At 47.8% G+C, this 14,248-nt stretch overlaps 1 protein-coding gene and 1 long non-coding RNA gene across 4 annotated transcripts in view; one reads left to right on the top strand and one right to left on the bottom strand.

The window, feature by feature from the left end:
• The window catches only part of Flvcr2 (FLVCR choline and putative heme transporter 2), a 63,994-nt gene extending 62,127 nt beyond the window's left edge, over nucleotides 1-1,867 (bottom strand). Inside the window, exon 1 of the mRNA NM_199109.3 lies at nucleotides 853-1,867. Within this exon, the coding sequence (NP_954540.3) occupies nucleotides 853-1,572 (720 nt within the window). The 5' untranslated portion in view covers nucleotides 1,573-1,867. The remainder of the gene's footprint in view (nucleotides 1-852) is intronic.
• Nucleotides 1,210-14,248, top strand: part of LOC108351275 (uncharacterized) — a 40,073-nt gene continuing 27,034 nt past the window's right edge. For all 3 annotated transcript variants that reach the window (XR_005506106.2, XR_005506108.2, XR_005506109.2), the window contains exon 1: nucleotides 1,210-1,348. This is a non-coding gene — a long non-coding RNA (uncharacterized LOC108351275). The remainder of the gene's footprint in view (nucleotides 1,349-14,248) is intronic.

Raw genomic sequence — 14,248 nt, 5'->3', positions numbered from 1 at the left:
GTGGCCTGTCAGCATCAGCTTGGACAACAGGCACTTGGAAGAAATGAATCTGAGGGCCCAGGCTCCGTTTAAAGAAGCGCCCATAAACATTTGCTTTGCCTTAAATACATAGAGAAAGCAATCAGACTCATAACATGCCCAAGCTTCTAGAGCAGAACCACACTAAGATCATAAGAATGTGGGACTGCTTGCCCCAGAAGGAAAAGAGAAAGACAGGAGATGCTTAGCCCGGAAGGAAGCCTCCTTGGAAGTTCACAGTGAGGTTTCTACTCTCTCCTGCTGGACTTGGCTATAAACCCCAGAGAGGAAGTCTAGCACAAAGCCTGGTCCCTGGAAATGGTAAGGACAGCCCAGTCCACAGTTCTGTGCAGAGTTTGCAGAGTTTCTTGAGTTCTAGCAAATCTGTATGGTCCAGCTAAAACCATCTGATAACTATCAAGGACACCTAAATAGCCACCTGGCAGTCAAAGACTGCTACCAGAGAAAGACCAGCATTCCTAAAGGTGAAAGTGGTGTGCTGATAAATGCTGGAGAGAGACCCATCAAAGACAATCATGCTTTGGAAGTATACTTTCTACTGGCTCAGAGAAGCTGGGGATGAAAGAAAAAGTCCTTTGTTTGTGACCCCCATTAATCTTACCATGTCACTGACAGTCACAATCACCCAACTACACTATCAGTCTACACCCAACCACAAAGCCACCCAAGAGTCATAAAGGCTGTGAACCAGAAAACTGCAGCTTCTCACATAGTGGGTCAAGTCAGGTACCCTCTAACATACTCAGCCCTATCAGGGTGAGATGCTCTCTCTTTGGAATAGCCATCCACACGCACACACACCCTTCTACTCACCTGATTGCCAAACACAGCCATGGAGCAGGCTGTTGAGACCTCATTAGCCCCGAACCAGACGGAAGCAATTCGTGAGGGCATGCCCAGGATGAAGACCTGTGCCACAGAGCAGATGACCTGACCCACCATTGTGACCGGGAAGAGGTGAGGCTCTAGGCTGCCTAGCTTTACCCAGGCTCCCAGGCAATTGAGAGCCGAGCCGGTGATAGCGATGGTTCGAAGACCAAACTTCTCCAGCATCCAGGCCACCGGCAGGAGCAGAGGGATGTAGGTCAGCATGTAGCACATGGACAGCCAGTCGATGGCAAACGCGCTGACACCGTAGAAGTTCATGAAGATGTTATTGATCGAGCCATACTGGATCCACTGGAAGGCGTTGCACAAGGAGTAGCAACTGAACACCAGGACCACGGCCCAACGACGCTTGCTCACCTTGATCACGCTGTCTTCTTTAACTAATTCATTAGGATGGGTCAAACCACTGGGTTGAGCCAAGGTACTGGGGTGTGCTGAACTGCTGGGATGGACAGAGACGCTGGGGTCGATGGAGACGCTGGGGTGTCCCGAAACACTAGGATGGATGGAGACACTGGGGTGGCCTGAGACGCTGGGGTGGATGGAGACGCTGGGCTGGGTGGAGTAGCTGGTGTCCGCCTGGAATTCGGACTCTGGCACAGGTCTGTCATTGCTCTCCTCCTGGTTGAGACTTTCATTCACCATGACCACAGCGAGCTCCTGAACCCCAGGCACGTACTGACTCCTACAGTCTTATGGGTCAGCAGCCTTTTAAAGCCTGTCCCCCTAGAGCTGAGGAAACACTTGTCCCGGAGCGCACCTCTGTTGGCGGAGAAATTGAGATCTCAGCTTCCTACACTTCGCTTTCCCAAACTATCTCACTGGTCCTTGGGATCCTTTGTTTCCCTCCTCTCAAACTGTTGTCCCCCAAGTCGGCCACAGACGCCTTGTCACGCGCTCCAGGCTGTCCCGATGAAGCGTTGACTGTCCTGGAAAAAGTTTCGTTCCTGAACTGCGATCTGCGGCAGGGCGAGCTCGGTTTGCTCCGGGGCAGGCTGGGGCCTCGCCCCCTTGGGCGCACGTGACCGCCCCGCCCCCCGGCCTGCCCGCCCCCCCACGCCCTTCAACCCCTCCCACCCAGGATCCCCTGCCTTGAGCTGGGCTCGCAGGGCACCGCTCTTGTTTCGCCATAGGTTCGGGTACATTCTTCTCCGACGTCCCCGGTGCCATGGAAACCGCCCGGTTAGCCCCCACCCCTACACTTGCCCTAAATTCATTTGTCCCCCCACTCCCAGAGGACTTCGCTGAATGATTCCCCACGTCCTTCCGAGGTCAGAGTCTTCTCCGAGCCAGCGCGTGTGCACCGGGGCCCGGAGTCCCCAAAAAATGCTCGGGAAGGGGGATTCGAGACTGATCCCTGACTTTCTCCCACTTGCCTGGGCTCCCCGCCAGTGGCTAAACTTTCCAGGTGACAGTTCCGCGTACCCGGTGAAAGGAAAGCTTGCTTTTCTCAGAGACCTTCCCGCCGAAAAAGTCTTATTTTGGTGAACTCGAATATGAACTTGTTTAGTCTCTGACGGGTCCCTGAGGCCTCCCACTAGGGAACTCCGTGAGCCAAGCACAGCCTGTGGAACCAAGTCTCTGCACTGGCTCTGGGAGTGGTAGGTATTACAACGTGATTCTGGCAGCCTCGTAGCTCTCCGCTGCCACCTGCTGATCCCCTGAGAGTCACCTCTTAGCAACCTGAAAGCAAAAAAATGCGGACTTGCGCTGGTCCCCACACCCCCATGGGTCCACAGTGATAAAGAACCTAAAATTTAGGTTGAATTCCGGTTTAGTGACTTAGGCCTGTAACTATAGGTCACTGAACACCGTTTCCGAGCCCCAGTTTCTTTTGCAAAGTGTAGATGGTGAAATAATGGCCCTTAGAAAAATCCCTGGCTGAGAATTCGTTCAGCAAATGTTGCCTATCCTGACAAAAGGCTAGCATGGGATAAAGGTGCTTAATGCTTTACCTCCTGATTCTATGATGTAGTTACTAGTGCTTGCCCTGTGTATGCATCTGTATGTGTGTATGTGTATGGTGTATGTGCACGCACCCAACGCTTTGAAAACATGAGCTAAGCTCTCAGCCTTCTGGCTCCGTTTTATAGACAAGAAAACAAGCCTTTTAGAACTCAGCTAACTAAGGCCGTACTTCCCATCATTCAAGGTACCATACAACCAAACAAGAGCTGTGTAAGCCACAGCCTGGGTGGCTTCTGGAAACCTGGTGGTGGTTTTGTTTTGCTTCGTTTTTATTTGTTCGCTTGGTTTGTTTGTTTTGAGACAGGTTTGCTCAGGATAACCTTGAACTCCACGTCCTCTTGCTCCTAAATGTTGGGTTTACAGGTGTAGATCACCATGCCTGCCCCCTGCCCCTAAGCTTGTTTAAAGGGAAGATTCCCAGAACTCCAGGCCCAGCCCAGACCTCCTGGATTAGAAGCTGCATTTTAACAGAATCTCCAGACGATTTGTGTGTGTTCACCACGTTGAATCTTGAGGGACACTGCTTCCTTGTCTTCCCCAACCGCTGTTTTTTAAAACTCTGCAGTGCTGTTTACAACTTGATTTTGCACATCAGAATCAAGAATGGGTGGTGGCACAGAGAGATGGTTCAGGGTTTAAGGGGTTCAGGGTTTGCTGCTTTCTCAGAAGTTCTGGGTTCAGTTTCCGGCACTCACACTGAGTGGCTCACAACCATCTGTAACTCCAGCATGAGGGACTCCTTCTGGCCTCAGGCACCTGCTGACATGTGAGCACATATCATGAACATAAATGTAAATAATAATAATGATGATAATAGTAATAATAATCTTTTAAAAAGTAGAATCAGAGTGGATGGTGTCATGGGGCATCCACCAGACAAGCAAGCTCAGACACAGGTTTAAGCTACAGAAAGTCTGTATTAGCTAGCTGGAGGCTACACTGGGTTTTTGGGATCCCAGTGTAGCACCAAGACTTTCTCAGGGCAAAAGCCATTTTCTGAGTTGGCACATCTTAATTAGCAAGAACAGTTAGCCAGAAGCACAACTACAGAAGCCAAAAAGCAAGGTTAGTATATTTAGAGACTTCCAGAACTGTGGATTGGGTCTTTGCTTTCATTTTGGCAGATGGCACTATGTTCTGAATGTCATGGCCTGAATGGTTGACCCCAAATCATTGCATCTAAGGATAGCTGGAAGCCATCTAAGGCCCAATCCTAGCACATGTGCCTCAGGGGAGATTTACTTCTGGTTCCCAGCAGAGAAGACCAGTTTTTCTAAACTCTTCTGGGTGAGTAGAATGCTTTTCGGGAGCATGTATTTTCTGGTAGGAATTTCAGAGGCTTTTTATGGGATATTTGCAGAGAGAGCTCAGACCCATTGAAGAGTTCCCATTTTCATTCAGTACCCCATGATCTCCCAGTCCTTCTCTTTTCTTTTCTTTTCTTTTCTTTTTTTTTTTGAGCTGGGGACCAAACCCAAGGCCTTGTGCTTGCTAGGCAAGTGCTCTACCATTGAGCTAAATCTCCAACCCCTCTCCCAGTCCTTCTCATGTTCTCCTCCTCCAGGGAGTACAGAACATCTACTTTCTTAAAGACCTTCTGAATCCTTCCCCTAGGTGGCCATGCTCCCTTCCCAAACTCTGAGACTACATTTGGTTTTTGTTGTTGTTAGTGTTTTTAGACAGGGTCTTATGTAGCCCACGTTGGCCTCCAACTCTTTATGCCCTCAGCCTTCACCTCCCAAGCGCTGGGATTGCAAAGTGTGGGCCACTACACCTGCCTTATCTAGTGTTGGGGATCCAAGCCAGGGTCTGTGCATGGTGAGCAGGTGCTGTGTCCACTGAGTCACATGGCCAGCCCTACAGTATATTCTCTGACAGATAGGGAAACTGAGGCTGTGTGTGTGCTCAAGTTCATGCATCTGGGCATGTTTATGTGTGTGTGTGTGTGCAGGAGTGTAGTGTGTGTGTGTGTGTGTGTGTGTGTGTGTGTGTGACTTGTTCTTCAGACTTCCATAATTAGGATCAGAACAAACAACCACAAGACATAGCCCTGCTCCCCATGGCTCTTCCCCTACACTCAGGGCAGAACTGTGGTCTAGTGGCAAATTCCAGGGTCTAATTTAAGATTCAAGGAAGATTTGAGCTTCTTTTTGTTGTGGGATGGGAGTGAGTCTGGTTTGTTGTGAGCTCTGGCTCTACTTAGATTAGAAATTCTGTTCTTCTTTGGGATCTTGGTAAAGGGATGTAATTTCTGAATTGTAATTTCTGTCAACTGAGTGTTAAACATGCCTGACTTAGGCATGGTGGCATGCGCCCTTAATCCCAGCACTTGGGAGGTAGAGGCAGGCAGATCTCTTAGTCTGAGGCCAGCCTGGTCTACAGAGGGAGTTGCGGGACAGCCGGGGCTACACAGGGAAGTCCTATCTCAAAAGGCAGACAAAAAAAAAGTATCTGGGCAGTCATCAGAGGGGTGAATATTTCTGGTTGCCTTTTACCAGGATGCAGGCAGCCCTATTCATACTAGGTGGATGTTACATAGAGAGGTTCTTTATTCCTTATTCATCCATCATAAAGACACGTATTGAGTAGCTTCCTATATGTCCTCTTTACTTATGTGTCCCCATCTACAGGTGTCTGCGGGCACACCATGAAGAAAATGGGCCTACACATCTTAGGGAGTTCTTTCTGATAGAGGAGGGTTTTGGTGTAGGGTTGGGCCCTATCCCCAGAGAATGAATTCATTCCCTCTTCCTCTCCCTCTCCCTCTCCCTCTCCCTCTCCCTCTCCCTCTCCCTCTCCCTCTCCCTCTCCCTCTCCCTCTCCCTCTCCCTCTCCCTCTCCCTCTCCCTCTCCCTCTCCCTCTCCCTCTCCCTCTCCCTCTCCCTCTCCCTCTCCCTCTCCCTCTCCCTCTCCCTCCTCCTCTCCCTCTCCCTCCTCCTCTCCCTCTCCCTCTCCCTCCTCTCGCTCCTCCCTCCCTCCCTCTCCCTCTCCTTCTCCCTCCCCCCTATCTCTGAGGAGAACTCAGTTTTACAGTCCCACTGTATGATAATAGGAAAGTTTGCCCCCTAGTGGTTAAGAACAGCTTGACACTTAAATTGAAGTGAAAAAAATGTCCACCCCTCCCACCAGTTAAACAAGGGCTGCAGGTATGGGAGACAAGGAGTTTGATGAGGGTGTGAGAAGGCTTTATCTCCAACTAGACGAGTAGATCGAGGCCCCAGGATATTCTGCTATTGCTTCAAATTCGTAATGCTGTTCTCGAGTCATTTATGAGTAACTGGGATGTGTTACACTGCCTGCTCACCAACGGTCTGTTAGTTTTATCTCCCCGCACATTCTAGCTAAGAACTCATGTCCACTTTTGTCTACTCTGCACCATTTAGTGAGATGAGCTATACTGCACATGTGCTCAATTCGAGTCTACAGACTCAGCATGGGAGTTCAGAAAATTGGGGACAAAGTATTTAACATATCAGGGAGATTTAAAAACAGTTTATCAGAATTGTTCAAAGGAGAGATCTGGAGCTGGAGAGATGGTTAGCGGTTAATAAGAACCGGGCTCACACCTGCTCCCCAGTGCTACTCAGACTGGGCAGCTCAGAAGCCTCCGACTCCCGGGGATCTGATGCTCTCATCTAGCTTCCGTGGGCACTAGACACATAAGTGGTCCACAGACAGACAGATATACACACAGGCAAAATATGCGGACATAAAAAAATAGAAATTAAGATAAAACAAAAATTTTAAAAAGAAAAAAGAATTTTTTTGTGTAGAGATCTTGGGCCTACTTCTAGAAAATTGGCAGGAGTTTGACATTGGGCCAGGAAGGGGAAGTAGGCTCAAGAGATCATCTTGCTAAGTCCCTGAGTACCATGGGACTTGGTTTATTGCCACGTTCAACTCCTCTGCCTTTGTTCTAAGAACTGACCCTATCTTTGCATGTGCCTAAATGGTAAAAAGCAGACTGGAGAAAAATCTGTGTCAGCCTGGGCACTGGCTGGAGCCTTGTTATAATGTGGTCTAATTGTATTTCTTCTTTTCAGTCCTTACACCCTCCCTTGAAACCCTCTTTGGCTGACTGAGTTGGCTTGGTCATTTGGTCAACAAATTGAGGAGAGTGGGAATAGGAAGCAAGCGTGTGTGTGTGTGTGTGTGTGTGTGTGTGTGTGTGTAAGAGGAGGATGGGGCACATAGAGTTAAACTATTTTGCATAACCCAGAAAAGATCAGGAAGTATCCATATACCCATGTGACTTAGAGCTTGGTGGTGCATACCAAAAGAATCGTGAGGTTAAGTTGCCTCAGGACAGCCAGGAAGAGGGCTAAACAACTGATGTTTTTGATGTGAGTGTTGCATTCCTTAGAACACGAAGAACTTTCACTTTAGAAAAATAAAATGCCCACCAACGAACATAAAGTTGAGCCATGTCTGGGGAAGTGGCTGTGTTGGAAAAGGGTTTGCTGGGTGAACATGAGAATGTCAATCTTTTTGTTCATTTTTTGTTTTTTGTTTTGTGTTTGCTTATTTATTTACTTATTTACTTATTTACTTATTTACTTATTTACTTATTTACTTATTTACTTATTTACTTATTTATTTATTTATTTATTTATTTATTTATTTATTTATTTATTTTGAGACGGTATCTCTGTGTAGCCCTGGCTGTCCCTCTGTAGACCAGGCTAGCCTCAAACTCACAGAGATCTACCTGACCTGCCTCTGCCTCTGCCTTTGCCTCTCAAGTGCTGGGACAAAAGGTGTGCGGCATCACTGCTGTCGAGGATGTGAATTCGGATCACCAAAAGCTGGGCATGAGGAGTGTTGAAGGTGGAGACAGGAGTATTCCTGGGGCTTGGCAGTTAGCTGGTCTTCAGGTTCAGTGAGAGACCCTGTCTCAAAGAATAAAGAGAGTCATTGAGGAAAACGCCCAACATCAATCTCTGACCTTCACACACACACACACACACACACACACACACACACACACACACACTCACACACCTATGCACATATTATTCATACACACAAACATGTTCATACACATAGATCACATAAATAAACAGGTCAGGTCGAAGCAACTTTAATAGAGCTATTTCTCAAAAACCCTTAGGTGACACTTAGGGTGCGGTCAGCTCTGGGTTTGACAATGTGAGTGCTAAGATGGATGCTTGACACTCCTAACCCTGGGCCTCGGTGGAGGAAAATGCCTGCTCAGCTAGGCTGTATTTATCCAAAGACGCGTCAGGCCGCCTTGGCAACACTGGCTGTGGAGTCAGAGGCTCTGTTACCTACCGCCTATTGCTCGCTCCTGAATCTTGTTTAGCTCGGTTCAGACCTTTTTGTGTCTACTGTCTTTCACACTTATAACTTCTTTAGCGTTTTATCTCTTGCACTTACAACTCAGTAAGTTTCCCTTTCCTCCATCTCCTGAACCATGCCAAGGTCCACATGTCCAGGATCCTGCAGGCGAATAGCTGTGCCATACCCATAGAAGCCCAGTGCCTGAGAACTGCCCAGAACTCTCCTCCAATCACGGTCAAGGCTCCCTTGCCGATCTCCTCCTCTTCTTTCCCACTGCCGCCATCTTAGTTCGGCCTCTCAGCCTCTCTCACTGTTCTTTCTTTGAGCTTACCAGCAGACCACTTGATGGGATTTTTTAGACGTTTCAGGTCACTCCGCAGCCTCAAAATTTCCAGTGGCCATTTGCAGCATCCCTCAGCCTACCACACAAAGCCTCTGTGACATCCTTTAGGACACCTTGCCCACCATTGCCCGCTCCCCTCTTTATCGTAAGATGTGTAGAACCACCTGTAGCTCCCACCAGCATTATGGATCCAGCATGCCTTGCACACACCATCTTCAGGGCAGGGCAAGAGTTGCCCTGTGAGGAAGCAACTCCATACCCTGCTGTGATTTAGAGGGTTTGACCCACCCTACATGTGCACCTTCATGGTAAGCCCTGTCCCATTCTCTCATTGACTTCAAGTCATGTGTGAGTCCTTCAAGTTCCCGGGTCACATCCTCTTCATTTTCAAACTCCGCTCCATGTCCATCCCCCATGAGGACGAGGGACTGACTTCTTGCCTAGTTTCTTAGAGGAGTCCCACCTCAGGTAACCTCAAAGTTTAAGGTGGGTTAAATGAATAAAAAGTGAAAATGTTTCTTCAAGAAATAAGACTAAAACACACAAGGCAGCGTACGGAGGTTTTGTTTTGCTTTGTTTTGTTTTGTATAATCTGTAGAAAGCCAAAAGCTGTGGGGCCTTCTTTGCATAACAGAATAGGGAAAACCATATTCAGGGAGCTTTGCTGATGGCCAGGACAATAGTAAGAAGGTGTGTGGGGTAACAAAGCAGAGAGGTGCTGACTGGGTAAAGCTCTGTGGTATTGGGGCCCATTGTGTTGGAGAGAATATAGACAGAATGGTCAGGTTCTGCTCTGATGTTTATGGGGTTGAAACCTAAGCTGGGAAAACTGAGAGCTGTTCATTCATTCATTCATTCATTCATTCATTCATTCATTCCTAACCTCCCACAAGTCAGACCCTGGGTATAGAGAAAAGAAACTTAACAAAAATGGGGTTCTTGCCCTCCAAGTAGCCACACAGTCGTGGTGGGACAGATTGTCTCAGGGTGCCATGGTGAATGCAATGGGAGAGGGCCATGCTGAGTCACAGACTAGTAAAACTAGGCCTCAGGAAGTGTCTTAGAGACGCTTGATAGGGTTCTGACAACTAAGACATAAGCCTTGGTAGTAGGTGTTGAGGATTCATAATGCAAAACAGATGTGGTTCCTCCCTGCCTTCCCAGAGCTTGTAGTCATGGTGATAGGGTAGCTGCCAATCAAGTACACCTGTATGCACAGGCATGGGGGCGGGGTTGGGGGGATAGGGTAAAAGATCTGAGGAACATACCTAATGGTTTGTAAAGATGAGCTAGAGATCTTGATTGGAATTTGAGTCGACAAAATTGAGAAAGTCAGGGTAGTCAGAGAAGACAAATGAGCAAGGACCCTGAACTGGGAAAGAGAGCTTGTTTTGTTTTGTGTTTTGAAATTGAGCCTAACTGGCATAGCTGGAGGAGAGGGAAGGGAAGAGAGAGAGGTGGGTGGAAAGGAGGAGATGAGAAGAGAGACAGGAAGAGGAAAGGGAGAGAGAAGGGAGGGAGGAAGAAGGGAGGAAGGGAGGAAGGGAAGAAGGAAGGGAGGAAGGGAAGGAGGGAGAGGGAGAGGGAGAAGGAGAGGGAGAGGGAGAGGGAGAGGGAGAGGGAGAGGGAGAGGGAGAGGGAGAGGGAGAGGGAGAGGGAGAGGGAGAGGGAGAGGGAGAGGGAGAGGGAGAGGGAGAGGGAGAGGGAGAGGGAGAGGGAGAGGGAGAGGGAGAGGGAGAGGGAGGAGAAGCTGGATCCTAAGAGCACAAAGAAGGCACCAGCAAGTTTAAGTAGATGATGGTGTCAGTTCTAATGCTGGGAGAGGTGACTCTGATTGCTATGGAGAGAATCCAGCCTTGTTGAGGACACAGAGACGTCATAGGAGGATGCCCAGGTGAGAATGAGATTCATGAACTGAACAGAGCTGGCAGGATGGGGAGGAGTAGGCAGGTGGCAGAAGGAGGAGGCTGGATTTGAACTGTGGATGTGCATGGTGAGGCTGGAGTCAGGATAATGTCCTAATTGGGTTTTTAGGGAACATGGGTGAGTGGGGGGTGTCTTAGGGTTTTACTGCTGTGAGCAGACACCATAACCAAGGCAACTCTTCTAAGGACAACATTTTATTGGGGCTGGCTTAGAGGGTCAGAGCTTGAGTTTATTATTATCCAGGTGGCAGCATGGCAGCATCCAGGCAGGCATGGTGCAGGAGGAACTATCTTACCTCAGGCAACCAGGAAAGGGTCTCTACTGCAATGGGTGGAGCTTGAGTAAAGGGCCTCGAAGCCCACCCCATGACACACTTTTTCCAACAAGGCCACACCCATCCCAACACGGACAAAGCTCCTAGTACAGTCATTCCCTATGGGCCAAGCATTCAAACACACGAGTCTACGTTGGTCATACCTATTCAAACAACTACAAGTGGTGAGACTAATAACTTCAGTTCTGAAATGTTGCATTGCGGGAATTGAAGAGAGACAAGGCAGGCGTCTGTGGATGCCTGCCTGTTTCTGTCCTTTACCACCCCCCACTACCTCACCCAATGCCAAAGGGAGGGGAAAAAAGAGCCAGGTGGTGGCACAGTCTTTAATCCCAGCACTCAGAAGGTAGAGGCAGCCGGATCTCTGAGTTTAAGGCCAGCCTGGTCTACAGAGTGAGTTCTAGGACAATCAAGGCTACACAAAGAAACCCTGTCTGGAGTGGCAGGGGGATGTGTATACAGGTATGTACATATGTATGTAGCTTTCGAGACAGGTCTTCATGTAGACCAGGCTGACCTCCAAGTCACTGTCAATGACCTTGAACTCCTGATCCTCTTACCTCTACCTCCCCAGTGCTGGGATGATAGACACCAGGGACTATGCCAACTTACTTTAAATTCAGAATGTGAATTTCCATGAAAGCCCAATAGCCAAATGGTATGAAAATCAGTGAGCCCCGAGTCACTTCTCTTTCCCTGCTGGCATCACGCCTCCTCATGTCACCACCAAATAAAGCCACCTGTGCTTTCCAGTGGCCCGGCTATCCTTGGGGGTCATGCACATTCCCTCTGTGAAGCTCCCTCTTTCTCAGCCCTGCTTCTTCATAAGGACCATTCCTGTGACCAGTGTGTGACCTAGGAGCACTCCTAATTTGAGCCGCCCTACCCTTAGTCTTCCTTCATAGTAGTCCTTCCTTCCTTCCTTCCTTCCTTCCTTCCTTCCTTCCTTCCTTCCTTCCTTCCTTCCTTCCTTCCTTCCTTCCTTCCTTCCTTTTCCTTTTAAAAAATAGATCTTTTTCTTTTTGGCCTTGACTTTTTTCTTGCTCTTTAAAAATTTTTAAAAATTATGTATGGGTGTTGCGCCTGCGTGTGTCTCTGTGCGACACATGTGTGCAGCGCCCTCTGGAGGTCAGAGGGGGTGCTGCATTCCCTAAGGCAAAGAACTGGAGTTACAGTGTGAGCTACCATATGGGAGCTAGGGGTTGAATCCATGTCCTCTGGAAGAGCAGTAAGTGCTCTTAATTGCTGTGTCATCTCTCCAGCCACCTCCCTCCTCTCTGAGATGGGGTCTCACTATGTGGCCCGAGCTTGCCTGACTCACTATGCAGAACTGGGTGGTTTCAAACTCACAGAGATCCACCAGTCTCTGCTTCCTGCGTGGTGGGATTAAAGGTAGAAAGTCCAACTAACCAAGTGTTTTTTCTTTTCTTTTCTTTTTTTTTTTTTCGGAGCTGGGGACTGAACCCAGGGCCTTGCGGTTGCTAGGCAAGCGCTCTACCACTGAGCTAAATCCCCAACCCCCCAAGTGTTTTTTCTTGCTGGAAACATTTGCACTTTATTTTAATAAACACCTAAAGTTACAGTAATGTAGCTCTAAGAATAGGGTTTTAGGCATCAGGTGAGGTACATAAGATATGGTTTTTAAGAAAGACAATCTTCAAAGGCCTCTCTCTCTCTCTCTCTCTCTCTCTCTCTCTCTCTCTCTGTCCACACATGTATGTGCATTCATGTGCATGCATGTGCACATGTCCTTGGGCTCCTGTCCCATGTATCCCCAGCTATCCCTCTAAGGTCTGATCATTTGGTCACTGGACACTTGACTCAGACACTTTAGTACAGGAGTCATTTGTCAAAGGGGCATTTTCTTTTTTTTTTCTTTTTTCTTTTTTTTGGGGGGAGCTGTGGACCGAACCCAGGGCCTTGTGCTTGCTAGGCAAGCGCTCTACCACTGAGCTAAATCCCCAACCCCAAAGGGGCATTTTAATATATTAATGCATTATTTAAAAACCTATTAAGCTCCCAAGTTTTAATAATTTATTTTCAAGCAATATACACCAAGTAACCCTCGCCTGCACCTCACTTCATTGTGCTCTCCATCCCCGTTCCTCTATGTTCAGCATTGAATACTGTGCTGCAAACTGACTCGGCCCCAAGCCATCGATCCTGCTTCATGTCAAGTAGCTTCCTCTGCAGCCTGGCTTAGCCTACCACGCTGACCACAAAGCTTCTCCCGGGACCTCATTCCAGTGCTGTGTGTCTGTGGTCCTGCTTTGTATCAGCAGCTGTGGTCCTGCCCTGTTGACAGAGGGACTTTGGGGGTCTGGAATCCTACTGCCAAATTTGATGAGCTCGTGTGTGTTTTATAAAGGAAGTGGGGGATCTATAGTTTATAAGAAATCTTTAGAGCAGTCTAGCGACCCCCCAAGTGTAAGGAATCAGTGGTTCAGACGGCTGATGCACATATTTCAAGTATAAAAAAATGGGGCACATCATTGGATTTCATGACAAACATCATGTGTATCTTGTCACTGTGGCAACCAATTTATGTAGTTGTATTAGTCAGGGTTCTCTAGAGGAACAGAACTGGTAGAATGAATTTATCTATATCTAGAGAAAGTGGATTTATTAGAGTGGCTCATAGACTGTGGTTCTGCTAGTCTAACTATGGCTGCCTACCAATGGGAAGCCCCAAGAATCCAGTAGCTGTTCATTCCCAAGATCACATATTAATAAAGACATCAAAATATAAGACATTTTACAAACTTAAAAAGTCCCACAGCCTTAAAAATCCAAGTACTTTAAATGTTGTTGTCTCTTTAAAAATACCCAGTCTCGGGGTTGGGGATTTAGCTCAGTGGTAGAGCGCTTGCCTAGCAACCGCAAGGCCCTGGGTTCGGTCCCCAGCTCCGAAAAAAAGAAAAGAAAAAAAAATACCCAGTCTCTGGACAGTGATGGCACATTCCTTTAATCCCAGTACTTGAGAGGCAGAGGCAGGAGGACCTCTCTGAGTTCAAGACCAGCCTGGTCTACAAGTTCCAGGACAGCCAGGGCCACACAGAGAAAAAAAATCCAGTCTCTTTTAAAATCCAAACCCTTTGTAAGACCCCCAAATATTTTTTTTTCTTTTTTCTTTTCTTTTCTTTTTTTTTTTTTTTCAGAGCTGGGGACCAAACCCAGGGCCTTGCGGTTGCTAGGCAAGCGCTCTACCACTGAGGTAAATCCCCAACCCCTCTTTTTTTTTTTTTAATTATTATTCCTTCTTTGGTTTCTCAGGACAGGATTTCTGTGTAGGTTTATCCGTCTGGAACTGGCTTTGTAGACTAGGCTGGTCCTAAACTCACAGAGATTCATCTACCTCTGCTTCTTGGGTGCCACCATACCCAGCCAAAATCTCTTGACACCAACAGTATCAATGACTCAAGTGTCCAATGTCTAGGACTCACAATCGT

This window comes from Rattus norvegicus, chromosome 6 (genome assembly GCF_036323735.1).
Source record: "Rattus norvegicus strain BN/NHsdMcwi chromosome 6, GRCr8, whole genome shotgun sequence".
In the NCBI taxonomy this organism is placed as follows: Eukaryota; Metazoa; Chordata; class Mammalia; order Rodentia; family Muridae; genus Rattus; species Rattus norvegicus.
Note: the sequence above shows the minus strand (reverse complement) of the source record. Positions and strands in the feature narration are given on the sequence as shown.